Here is an 11984-nt window from a genome sequence, read left to right as displayed (position 1 = left end):
ACATGTTGTTTGTACTAATTAAAAAAAATATTCTGCTGACTTGTCACGTAATTAAAATGTCAATTTTTTTAAAATGACGGTTTGAAAATCAATTGAGAATTTTGTTAGTCAAAAATTAAATTGGTAAGAAATATTATATTATATAGTATGTACATTATGGACCATTCATTTATCAAATTGAAATTATTATATATTTTTTCCTTAAATAAAACTTGCAGAATTACCTAATGTGATTAAGATATAAATGACAATTAATTATTTTAAATAATAAATATTTGTTAACAATTTGTATAAATTCTATTATTTTTTTAATTATTTATTATTAAAATAAATTACATAACTACATTAATCATATAATAAAATTTTGATTTTTTTTGTATATGTCGTATTTTGAATTTTTCAAAACGAATATAGATTACTAAAACTCTTAAAAGTCTCACATAAACTTTTGTGATCAAGGTTTAAATTTTTTTCTATAATAAGATACAATGATTATAAAATCATATGAATAAATAATTTTTATTTTAATAGGTGTTTATGTTACTATATATATATATAAATCATATCATTTAAATTAACCTATACATCATATGAAAATACATACTTATATTTTGATATCTGCGTTGAACATATATTGAAAAATAAATATTTTAATTTTGAAATCTTCATTGTTTTAATTATAAATTATTGAAACCACTAAACATTCCACATTATAAAAAAATCGTTGGTGTAAAATTTTGTTACACAATGATAAAATCATATGAGTAGAAACCTCATTTAATAAATATTTATATTTAAAGTATACTATATATATATGTTAATATTATTTAAATTTAATTATATATCATATACAATAGATAAGATTGATTGTTTTGATTTATTTACCCTAAAATGAGTACGAATAAACAAAAACGGTCGCTTGATTTATATGTGCACACCAATTTATTACATAATAGTAACTCATTTCTTAGCTATTTAATATATAACTAGATTTTCACCCGCACAACCGTGCGGGTATATATTTTCACATTAATATATATATAGATATTTGTTTTACATAATTATTATATATTTTTAATGTTACTCACATATTTAAATGTTTGTATAATTATGCCAAATATAATAATTTTATAGTTTTCATGCTGTAAATTAAAATCATCACATATATATGTTGCTCATTATATATTTGTCCTATTGAATTTGCATTTGAATACTAAACTAAATTTTTTAATGCATGAAACAACATATATGAAAACAATTTTGTATTTAATTTATTATAATCATGATCCGTAATTCAAATCGCTAGATATTTTTAGTAATTTTTTAATGTTTATTAATTCTATATAATAAATTACTGTTTATTAAAAAGTTTAAGATAAGTTAAAATTTTATACATGTATTATATATTTTACTAATATTAACCCGTTCTACCAACATATTATATTTTTAGCATAAATATTTTATATTTATGAAAATAAAATATGTTAACTTATCAATTTAAAATAATTTTATCATATTTTGTTCAATATAACATTTTTATTTTAAAATGGTAGATATTATTATAAAATTGATAAAATAGGATATAATTTTATTCTTTTAGTAACATTTCATTACTAATTACAAAATTAGTTGAAAATATTTATATTCAATTTATGAAAATTAAGATCTTATTATAATTTATTTTAAGAGATTTGTTAGCATTTTAATTTTTTTCAAAGAAAATTAAAAGATATAAAAGATATTATGATTAAAGTAGTTAAAAATATTATATATATTAGCATTAGTGATATACATTTAATATAAAATTTAAATGACGGTCCAAATAAAAATATCAGTCATCAAAAAATCATGATTTTTATTTTATTAGAAAACAAATTTGAAAAAATTAAAATAGAAATAAATATTTATTTCTAACAAAATCTTTAAAAATTATTAGTAAATGTATTTTTGAAATTAATTAATTTAATTTTATTTAAATTTTCGTTTATAAACCAAAACTATATTTAATTTTAATTTCTAATTATACTTTATGATAATTTAAATTAAAACTAACTAATTTTTGAAAGTAAATTTAAAAAGATTCTAAGAAGATTTTGAAAAGATTTTGTTAGAACATTTTAAATATATTCATTTGTATTTCAAATAAAAAGATAAGATATTAAAAGATATAATAATGAACTTATGTAAAATATGATATTTTCTAGGAATGATCCAAACTAAAAAAAATCACACATGAAAAGAAGTCATGACTTCTGTTTTAATATATTAGATTATTCTTTTATTATTTCATAATATGCAGAAAAACATAAAATAAATAATAAATATAAAATATTTATTCTGCACAAGGTGCAGATCTTAATCTAAGTATGTATCTCTTTAATAATTTTAAATATTTAATAATTTTTAAATCTCATACTAAAACAAAATAACGAAATGAGAATAGACTCAATAATCAATATTTATATCGAACAATAACCAAAATGAAAAAACGACACAAAAACGAGAAAATATTGAAGATAGATAGGATTGACACGTGAACATAAATTTCTCATAATCATAATTAACTTTGATATTGCTAAATTATGATATAAAATCAAACAGACATAGTTTCATTGTAACCAAATAGTAGGTCTGAGATTCTTCGGCCTAAACGTTAAGTTCTTATGCGATAAGTGAATTTTTTGACCTAAAATATTTTTAAAAATGAGATTAGCTTATCAGTAAACAAAATATATAATTAACAAAAAAAATTTAAAAATTTTTAAGGGCCAAAAATATTAATTCGATCAAAAATATAATTTTTATTTTTTTCATACGATATTTCTTAAATAATTGTCATATAAATTCACCATGTGCAAGGCACAAGTCTTATCCTGGTGTTCAATAAAATTGCTAGATGTTTCAATTAATCTTTGATTTGCCGCTTAGGAAGACGATGATTAGACGCTAACCATTTTCTAACGTCGCTTTGTTTAGCTTAACAGTATTATGCGTTAACCAAACATTTTAGAGCAGAAAGAGATAATAATAGTTCAGTTATTAATCTGTTAACGGTACACAACAATTCAGGCAGACAAAGTTCATTGTTCACATGTCTTCACTCTTCAGCTGCTTCTTTGGAGAGAAGACCAAAGAAAGGATTAGTAACCGCAGACTGCAACTGAAACGCGGCGTCTCGAAGCCGCGACATGTCTCCCTCGTCGTTCGCCAGAGACAGAAACTCTGATCCTCCCTCTCTCTTGAATCCACAAAGCTCCATGAACTCCATACCTTCTTTGAACCTCCCAACTCTCTCCTGGAACAACCTGTTCGTGACACGGATCCTCCTGTATTTCTCTTCATCTGGAGTCTTAGCTGCGTTCCTCACAATCATCAGAAGCGTCTCAAACGCCCTCCTCATCGTTCTTGGATCTTCTTCCTGTAACAACAACAAGATTTCACTTTTATATGCATCTTGTTTTCAAGTTCATCTTCTTAAATAATAGATAAAACGTTGTTCTTACTTTGTGGTTTCTTCTTAGTGATCTTAAGCATTCTCTCATCTCCTCTGCTTTCGAGACTGGGCTTGGAGACGGCATTAGTATCCTCTGGTAGTTATTAGTGTTGGAGGAAACATTATCACATTCTTCATAGAGTTTAGAGGTAACAACTAAGTGACTAACAAACAATGGAGGATGAAACTATATGTACCTTAGTGTCAAGTGGAGCAACTAGAGTTGACGTTGAAGTAGATTGAGCTTCTGTTGGCAATCCATGCCTGCTCTTTCTCTCAGCCTAAACACATAATAGAGATCATCAGCTTTCCATTTACAGTGTAAAAAAAAAAAGATGAAAGATTCACCTTGTCTGCATTCACTTTTAGCATAACTTTCTCCCTTGCTTTTTTCCCTTCATCTTTCTCAGCTTTCCTCAAAGCTATGTTCCTGTTTTATTTAAAGTACTAAACACTGTTACATTTAATCCAAAGGAAGAGAATGTGAGAAACAAACACACTCTCTATCTGTCTCACATACCGTTTCCTTTCGTTTTCTTCAGCGATTCTCCTTGTCTCCATCATCTCTTTTCCAGCTCGTATCCTTTCCTGCAAGAAAGGTATTAACTATTAGTATTCTTCGTGTACACGCTATGTACTGCCACCAATTCCTTTGTACCTTTTCTCTTTCTCTTTCACGTTTAGTTTCTTCTTCTTCTCTTAGCTTACGAGCTCGTTCCCTGAGGAATACATAAAACAAGTCATGTTCCCATGTGGAGGATGAAACTTACGAAAAACACGCATATGTGACTAACTTTAGTTCATTTGCTCTAGCCTGAGATGTATCATCATGCGGACTTGGAGACTCAATCTCAATGTTGAACTCCACCTGCAAAAGACCACCCCCTCGATCAAAGATTCTATGGAAGGAGTGAAAAAGAAATGAAGATGAAGACTGAAGACATACCACAGGCGCTTTGTCAAACTGTGAATCGTTCTCATGGTCTACGATCCAGTTCACAGCTTCTTCGAGGCTAGAGTTGCCTGGAGATGAAGAGAATCAAAATATAAGTGATCCATGACATGAATCTAGGATATTTTTGAAGTGGTTTTATACACACCAGAATGATGCAGAGCCCAAGCTGCTCTGGCCATTGAGAATCCCATATCTTCAAGCTCCTTAAGCAACCCACGGTTAACCTCAACTACATCACTTTCTGCTCAACCAAAACACATCAAGAATCACTTCCATATACGCACGTATGAAAAAAAAAATTTATATATGATCTGGTTTGACATTGACACAGACAAGAACTAACAAATCTTACCTGTTTCTGCCGGCATATTCTTGGATCTCTGTATTTGGTGTGAGAAGCCGATGCAAGAATAGTACAATGGTGTTTGATATAGGATGTTGCATTATTGATGATAACAATTAGATTCTTTAATTGTTTTCGGTATACAGAAAAACATCTTTCTTTTGTTACTTTCGTTTCCTCAAAGTTTCCAGCTTTTGATTCGATTCAAATCGTGTTACATAAGCAACCGAACTTATTCCTTTATTACATGCATAACAAGCTGTTTATTCATATTGATATGTGACTGATACATCACCAACATAGACTCAACAACTCAAAATATTATAGAAGATGGACCGTAACCGCCTCCCTCATGATGCAGCATTGCGTCGATTTTAGCTCCATCCTTGAGCTCCAGCTAACAGAAACAAGTGAAACAAAAATCATTTTTATGGACGACTTTATTCTATTATAAAAATCTCTATACATACCTCATCAGGTGTATGAGACTCTCGAATCCTCGTGCCATCCTTCAATATGAAAACAAACGTTGTCCACTTCACTCCTCTCGTCTCACCGTACCGTTTCATAACTTTACGCATCTCGACGTTCCTTCTCATCCTAAAAACTCTGATTTCCTCCTCGTCCTAATATCTCCATAGATATAATTATATAGTCATTGTTTAAAGAAGATGATGTAAAGATTCAGTTACCACCAACTCTTACCTGACCCTTGAATCTCAGAGTTACATGAGTTGACGCCGACTCAACTTTGGCCTTTTTCTCTTCTTTCTTCACACTAGTGCTTCCACTTTCTCTATTTTGCTTTGTCGACATTACTTTAATCGAATTGATCAGATCACTGAGCTCTCAAATACTGATTACAGAGATTGGATGAGATGTGTATTTATAAAGCAAACTACTGAATGAAGATGAAAATACGAAGACAGCTTTTAAATGTAAGAGGGGAGGGCTCATCAGTCAAAGATTTTTTTTTTATGGAGAATTGATGGTATTTTTTATGAATTTTATAACAAACACAAATATACTTGACCATTAACGAGTACTGCTCCATTGTGAGTCCATGCAATGCAACATCCCATTTTTCCTTTGTTTCAAAAATTATGTTTTAAAATTTTAATTACCAATACATTATTTTTTGTAATTAACTATTTTCCATAACTTTGACCCAAAAAAAGCTATTTCCCATAACTTTGACAAAAAAAGCTATTTTTCATAACTTTTAACCGACATAATTTTAATAAATACAATTATGTTTTTGGAACTTTACAGTTTACTATTTTTCAATAAACACAATTATAGAAGAGAAGACCAATGAACCAGCTTCTGGTCTCCCTCTGATCTAGGCTGAGATTCTTGATAACAACTGCTTAAGCGCACCTCCTTTCTTCTTTCCTGCTGAAGAAAGATAAAAATCAGAATCAAAAGGTGAACTTGTTACGATAATTTAGCCTCAAATGGTCTCAAAGCTGTCCTGTAAGGATCGGACAAACCACCTTAAATTTTCAGGGATTTTTCACTTTCATCTACACGTATATGGAAGAGACAAAGCAATTCTTTGAAATACAGAGAACAAACACGGCTTGTGAGCAAGATCACGTTGTAAGGCATGCTAGAATCAGGGGTTGTGAAAGGCACTAACGATTTTTCCTTTGTTTAAAAAATATGTTTTAAAATTTTGATTATCAATGCATTATTTTTTGTAATTAACTTTTTCCCATAACTTTGACCACAAAAACTATTTCCTATAACTTTGACAAGAAAACTATTTTCCATAAATTTGATCCAAAAAGATTTATTTCCCATAACTTTGAAAAAAAAATTCCTGTAACTTTTAATCAACAAAATTTTAATAAATGCAATTATGCTTTTTGAAGTTTACTATTTTCAATAAACAAAATTATGTTTTTTTTTTTAATTTATAGTTTACCATTAAATAATGCATTAAAAATAGAAAATTTTGAAACAATTTTTTTGACACAGTTTAGTTTCTTCCATAATTCAAGGTAAGAAAAACAAAAACAAAACATGTCCACAAGAAAACAGGAAACATGTTACTTCCACTAAAGAAAATGAAATTTTCTTCACCGTACTACTTTCCAACCTCAACTAAACAATAGTTTAAAATGTTACTTCATCCGTTTCATATTAGTTGTCTCTTTAGAGTTAAAATTTTGTTTCGTTTTGAGTGTCGTATTATGTTTTCAATGCAAAATTTATTAACAATATTTTCCATTTTATTTTTCTATTGGTTGAAATATAGTTAGGTGTATAAGTAATGATGATTTATTTTGAAAATATGCAAAATTAAATATTTTTTTGATATGTGTACATAAACCTAAAATGACAACTAAAGAGAAACTGATAGAGTATTTACCAACTGAAAAATAACTTTGCGGAAGAGATGGTGATGGACCGATGGTGGCCATTGGCGTTTGACAGGAAAGAAGCTCGACTCTTGAAAAGGAAATGCGCTAACACTTTTGGATTAGGCAAAGACTTCAACAACAGTTCCTCGTTGAATTCTTCGACATCTTTTGGCTAAACCAAAAAAGCTTGTAAGAGTAACAAAGCAGCACATAGATTGATAGTTTGGCCATAGACGGATGGATCAACGGATGATATAATGAGTCTAGTACCGATCAATTAGCTCCGACGCAGACTTGATCCTGTGAGGCCTAATAGCTGCATGGGTAGCCATATAAAAAGACTGATGCTTTGTTATTCTGGAACTCAGTTCTGTGACCAAACAAAGTTTATGTTTGGTTATTTTGTCGAACAACTTATGTGGGTCTGTAAAAACGAGAACTCTACGGTAACTCGCTTGAGGTAAGTGTTATCACCGGCCTCCGGCTAAGGAGTTATATTCTTTTCTTTATCGTTGTAGTACACTGAACATTATAAGTTTAAAAATGATTTTTTCTTCTTTTAAACATTATAATTTTCTACCATTTTTTGTTTATTTTATTTTATTTTCTGCTAAAACGATGATTTTTAAATTTTTTAGTCTTAATGCTTTTTTTGTTAACATATTAATCAAATACACAAATGAATCAATTGAAAATTTTGACATTTGTGAACATAAAATCCATTGAAACATGGAAAATTTTGAAATAAATGGCAATCCAAATCTGAAGAGTATTAACTTTTGACAAAAGAAACTTTGAATCAAAAGTAAAATGTGACAGTACACAATTGAATAATGAGAGATGGCAATTTATACATCTACCACTTAAAATATACTAGATATATAATATAGTATACAACATATTAATATAAAACAGAAAAAATAAATTATTTTATAATATAATTCTATTAATTATTATAATTTATAATTAATAAATTTTATATTATTTATTTATTATAATATTATAATTTTTAGACGGTTTAAAAGATAATTGTAACGGTTTTAGAGGATTTAACGACTAAACGACAATTTACACAGCTTCACCATTGACTAATAACATAAAAATCTAATTTTTAATAAAAAAATATATCTAAATATCTTCATTTTCTCTACATTTTATGCATCAAAAGTTAGTTCAATTAAACGCTGCAGTTGAGAGAGGGTTAAAAAACCAATAAAGGAGTAACAAGAAGAATGATAAAAAAATCTAAAAAGCGAATATTGAAATATCCAAAAGAATAAAGAAAGAGAAGGAAAGTGATTTATTGTCATAAATAAATGGCGAACAATTAAGGAGAAAATCGCGAGAAAAGAGGATTGAAACTAGAGAGCGTGCTTTCGCACTGGTCTTCTCTTTTTTTTTTTTCTACACACACCCAAAGAAAAAAGACCATCATCTCTCCTCTCCTCTCCTCTCTCTCACTTCCTCATATAAATAGTGACCAGTGTCCTTGTTCTAGAGAGAGAGAGAAAAACTCGCCGCTTTTACTTTTTTGTTGGACTCTGAAGGTAGCACTAAGCACATATCTCGAGCGCAGAAAGGTCAGTCAAAACTGCTCTATTCAAGCTATATACGCTCTCCCTCTTCCATTACCAGGCGCGTGCATGTTACAGTGTTGTTGATCTTTTTTACTTTTCATTTTCCAGGCAACGGCTAGTTACTCGGTGTGGGAAGATCGATGGATTACGGAGAAGATCGGTAGATTCTCTTTACCTTTTCCTGCTTTATTCGTTTCTCCTCTGCTCTTGTGATTTGATTTGTGTTAGTGTGTGTTTGCTTTGTCATGATTGATTTGATTAGTTTCATTTCGCCTTCTTCGATCCTGTGATTTTACTGTAATCGCTTAGATTTGGTCGTGGTTCCTCGGTCAATGCTGGGTTTTCTGATTAATTGATTTGAGGATGAAATAAATGTGATTTAAGATTCGGTTGGGTTTCTTAATGAAATGATTGATTGGTCATTTAATGTTTTTCATCAAATCCTCTTTTTTTTTACTCTTGTGATTTTGTTTTTCAATCGTTAAAACTGCACACATTGTGATGTTGTGGGATATGATGTTTGCAATGTGCTACTTTATTTGTATAGTTTTGAGTTGTAGCTTAGTACCCGTAGATTCGTTTGATCATTGGGAACTTACAAGATATGGTTAAGACTCTCCAGTCTACACGAAGCTTCCAAGTAGAGTAGATAGTTAACATGTTAATGTACCATGGTTTTGATGTCTAATTTTTTTTTTACAGTAGCGCCTCATGGAATTGGCAAGTGCAGAACTATGATCACCAGCCACAGTCTCATTTCTGTAAGTTCTTATATTATTTAACTCTGACAGTACTTTGTGACAAGCGTGACTAAGTCGTTCTCCAACTCCAGCTGATGTGACAATGACGGAAGTCACATTGAACCAAGAAGATCACTCATACATGTTTGATGATCACTCCACCCCTGTCAAGGCCTGTGCCGAGTTGGGTTATCATGTCACAACCGGTTTGTGCTTCTTCTTTTTTCAACTTATCATTTCGATCCCAGATGTCATGATGGTTCCTAATATGATGAATTGTGGGATTCAGATGAAACGACCAAGAAGCTGGAAGTGCAAAGTGAGACACGCTCTGCTGTTAAGAGGCGTCGGATGTTACTATTCGATGAGCAGCCTATGGAAACGTCCCTTTTCAGCAGTGAGAGCTTCTCTTCGATCTTAAAATCAAGCGTGAGTATAATAAACCAATACCTCGTCTTTACCTATGCACCCTCAGACTCATTGCCATATAACAAACCCCCATTGGTCTTTTGTTTGGATACAGACTAATATCAGAGATCAGTTGGAAACCATAGATCACCGAACCAATCTTAATTTATGTTATTGTTTCAAATGTTTGCAAAGGAGGAATCTGTTTTGTTTTGTGGTCCCTTTTCTTCTACTTGTATAATAAATTCTAGCTTCGTGGTATCTGACTGCCTAATTTAATTGTTAGGTACCTACCATGGCAAGTTATGTTATCTAAGCAACATCTGATAGCTTAGGACGTTGCGTTAGATTTTGCTACTATCTTTGATGCTCTGATTGATGTTTCTTCTTTGAATGTTCAGGCTAGAGAGGAAACATTTGATGAGCTTTTGCCTGAGGGATCTCAGCTTATAGAAGGGTTTTCAGGTTGAGCTCTCGTAAATTATTCCAACTCAATCTGGCCAATGCGTTTTCCATTCAAAACATCTCCTTTTTTCAGCGGACGCATCTGCCTCAAGCTTGGACTTAGAGGGCCTTGATTTGTATGCTGAAGAATGGTACGCTGATTGCTTAAATGATGCCGAGACTCCAATCCTACCTGATGACTTGTATGTTTCGATCTTTCATTATTGCTTATTTTCGGTTCAGTATCCTATTTGCTTGATTAACTGATAACTAATGTTGTTTTCTCTCAGAAGCTTTGTAGAAAGCTTTGGTTCTCCTGATGTCCAAGTAGATATATCAGGTGAGGTTTCTTTGACTTGGACTCTTTCTTTTGCTTGCTCTAGTTCTGGTTTTTCTTGATGCAATCCCTATGTATGGCGCAGAGTATCTAAATGTGCCACCAGAACCGGAAGCAAGGGAAGTTAGGCGACCTATGACTCGATCTTCTCCAAATGTTATCTTTAAAGGTAAAACAAAACGTTGAGTCACGAATGGATTCTCATAGTCCACACACTGATGTTAGCTACAAAATGAGAAGACAAAAACATCATTATAATGTTTAAGTTGTGGGGAAATAGCAGGTCGGAAATCATTTGCAAGGCCGGTTCCAAGGCTACCATCATCGATCATCTATCCATTTGCATTCATCAAACCATGTGGGGTTCACGGCGACATGACTCTCAAGGACATCAACCAGAAAATCAGAACACCAGCAGCAAAACCAAAGGAAGACAAACTAGAGCCACCAGTGATCCAAACATCAGCATTCTCTGGGAAACCCGTTGTTGGGAAGACTAAGATCCGCACAGAAGGAGGAAAAGGAAGCATCACGATTATGAGGACAAGAGGCTAAGCTATAAGTTAAGTAGAAAGTATTTAAGGTTTTTCATTCGCTGCTGAAACTCTATAAACCTTTTTGCCTTATTCTCAGAGGCCTTAAATCTTTTATTTACCGGATATAGTTCCAGTGAAGGGGGCTTTAGGTAAGTACAGCGGCTAATACTCTTGTCATGAATCATGTTCTTGTTTCGTTTTGGTATCTGTGGTAAGAAAGTGAAATCAAGGAGCTGTAAGCCAATGCGGTAGGATGTTTTTTGTTTGTATAAAGTTCTTAATGTAGCTGAAAACTGAAATGCCAAAACTCTTGAGTTTATGTCTCTCAAGTATCTAAGTGGATAGTAGCTATAATAAATCTTGTTTCCTTTTAAACTTTGTGCGATAAAACGATACAATTTATTTGTTTTGGAGCTTTCGGATTGAATTCTTCTTAATCCTAAGTTTAGGAGTTAAGAAACCAAGTCCTTACTAAGCTCTGCATTTACCTAACAACGAACCTAAGTTTTATGCACCTATAACAATAATCGATCCACTTTGGTCATTTATTTCTCTGTCATGTGAGAGTCTCACAGTGAGACCCTCTTTGGCTCTTTTGACAGAAGTCACGTGAAAACATATCGATGTTCTGAAATCAATAAAACCATCAATAAATATCCACACGTCGTATCTTTTTCAAATACGAATTGATTTGATATCATGTCGATCTCATGGAACAGAGGTTGTCTATGATCCATTTTTATTGGAACACTTCTATAGTCATTTGAGTGTATTGAGATGTG

The 11984-nt window shown here is 31.4% G+C and overlaps 3 protein-coding genes across 7 annotated transcripts; 1 reads left to right on the top strand and 2 right to left on the bottom strand.

Moving 5' to 3' along the window:
• Nucleotides 1-2989: 2989 nt before the first annotated feature.
• On the bottom strand, nt 2990-5056 carry LOC103874980 (UBX domain-containing protein 1). Its single transcript, XM_009153421.3, has 10 exons — nt 4801-5056; nt 4594-4689; nt 4440-4516; nt 4288-4361; nt 4152-4212; nt 4014-4081; nt 3842-3923; nt 3691-3774; nt 3504-3587; nt 2990-3418 (listed from the first exon to the last, which is right to left on the bottom strand). Exons 1-10 carry the CDS (start codon nt 4814-4816, stop codon nt 3098-3100), a joined length of 963 nt encoding a protein of 320 aa, XP_009151669.1. The 5' UTR covers nt 4817-5056; the 3' UTR covers nt 2990-3097.
• Nucleotides 4965-7582, bottom strand: LOC103874982 (putative small ubiquitin-related modifier 6). Its single transcript, XM_009153422.3, has 3 exons — nt 5497-7582; nt 5262-5417; nt 4965-5188 (listed from the first exon to the last, which is right to left on the bottom strand). Exons 1-3 carry the CDS (start codon nt 5605-5607, stop codon nt 5105-5107), a joined length of 351 nt encoding a protein of 116 aa, XP_009151670.1. The 5' UTR covers nt 5608-7582; the 3' UTR covers nt 4965-5104.
• Nucleotides 7583-7704: 122 nt separating this feature from the next.
• LOC103874983 (protein XRI1) lies at nt 7705-11577 on the top strand. Of its 5 annotated transcripts, none has more exons than XM_033273814.1 (10): nt 7705-8740; nt 8846-8897; nt 9443-9498; nt 9570-9683; nt 9767-9906; nt 10287-10350; nt 10424-10532; nt 10620-10669; nt 10752-10835; nt 10947-11577. In XM_033273814.1, exons 2-10 carry the CDS (start codon nt 8878-8880, stop codon nt 11219-11221), a joined length of 912 nt encoding a protein of 303 aa, XP_033129705.1. In that variant the 5' UTR covers nt 7705-8740; nt 8846-8877; the 3' UTR covers nt 11222-11577. The 5 variants fall into 5 exon arrangements, with proteins under 5 accessions (XP_033129705.1, XP_009151673.1, XP_009151671.1 ...); XM_009153425.3 differs by having other exon boundaries at nt 7706-8740; nt 9440-9498; nt 10623-10669; XM_009153423.3 differs by having other exon boundaries at nt 7723-8740; nt 9440-9498.
• Nucleotides 11578-11984: the final 407 nt, after the last annotated feature.

Source organism: Brassica rapa, chromosome A06 (assembly GCF_000309985.2).
Source record: "Brassica rapa cultivar Chiifu-401-42 chromosome A06, CAAS_Brap_v3.01, whole genome shotgun sequence".
NCBI lineage: Eukaryota > Viridiplantae > Streptophyta > Magnoliopsida > Brassicales > Brassicaceae > Brassica > Brassica rapa.
This window is presented reverse-complemented; position numbering and strand designations above follow the sequence as displayed.

What these genes read in the sequence shown, in the direction of transcription:
- LOC103874983 (XM_009153423.3), top strand. Translation starts at nt 8,878, where the DNA reads ATGGATTACGGAGAAGATCG. An exon ending in ATGGATTACGGAGAAGATCG is followed by an intron (nt 8,898 to 9,439) that starts GTAGATTCTCTT and finishes TTTTTTTTACAG; the next exon opens with TAGCGCCTCATGGAATTGGC. An exon ending in TGTCCAAGTAGATATATCAG is followed by an intron (nt 10,670 to 10,751) that starts GTGAGGTTTCTT and finishes TGTATGGCGCAG; the next exon opens with AGTATCTAAATGTGCCACCA.
- LOC103874982 (XM_009153422.3), bottom strand. Translation starts at nt 5,607, where the DNA reads ATGTCGACAAAGCAAAATAGAGAAAGTGGAAGCACTAGTGTGAAGAAA. An exon ending in CTCTGAGATTCAAGGGTCAG is followed by an intron (nt 5,418 to 5,496) that starts GTAAGAGTTGGT and finishes TGGAGATATTAG; the next exon opens with GACGAGGAGGAAATCAGAGT. An exon ending in AGTCTCATACACCTGATGAG is followed by an intron (nt 5,189 to 5,261) that starts GTATGTATAGAG and finishes TGTTTCTGTTAG; the next exon opens with CTGGAGCTCAAGGATGGAGC.
- LOC103874980 (XM_009153421.3), bottom strand. An exon ending in TAAAAGTGAATGCAGACAAG is followed by an intron (nt 3,775 to 3,841) that starts GTGAATCTTTCA and finishes TTATGTGTTTAG; the next exon opens with GCTGAGAGAAAGAGCAGGCA. An exon ending in CACTAAGAAGAAACCACAAA is followed by an intron (nt 3,419 to 3,503) that starts GTAAGAACAACG and finishes TTGTTGTTACAG; the next exon opens with GAAGAAGATCCAAGAACGAT.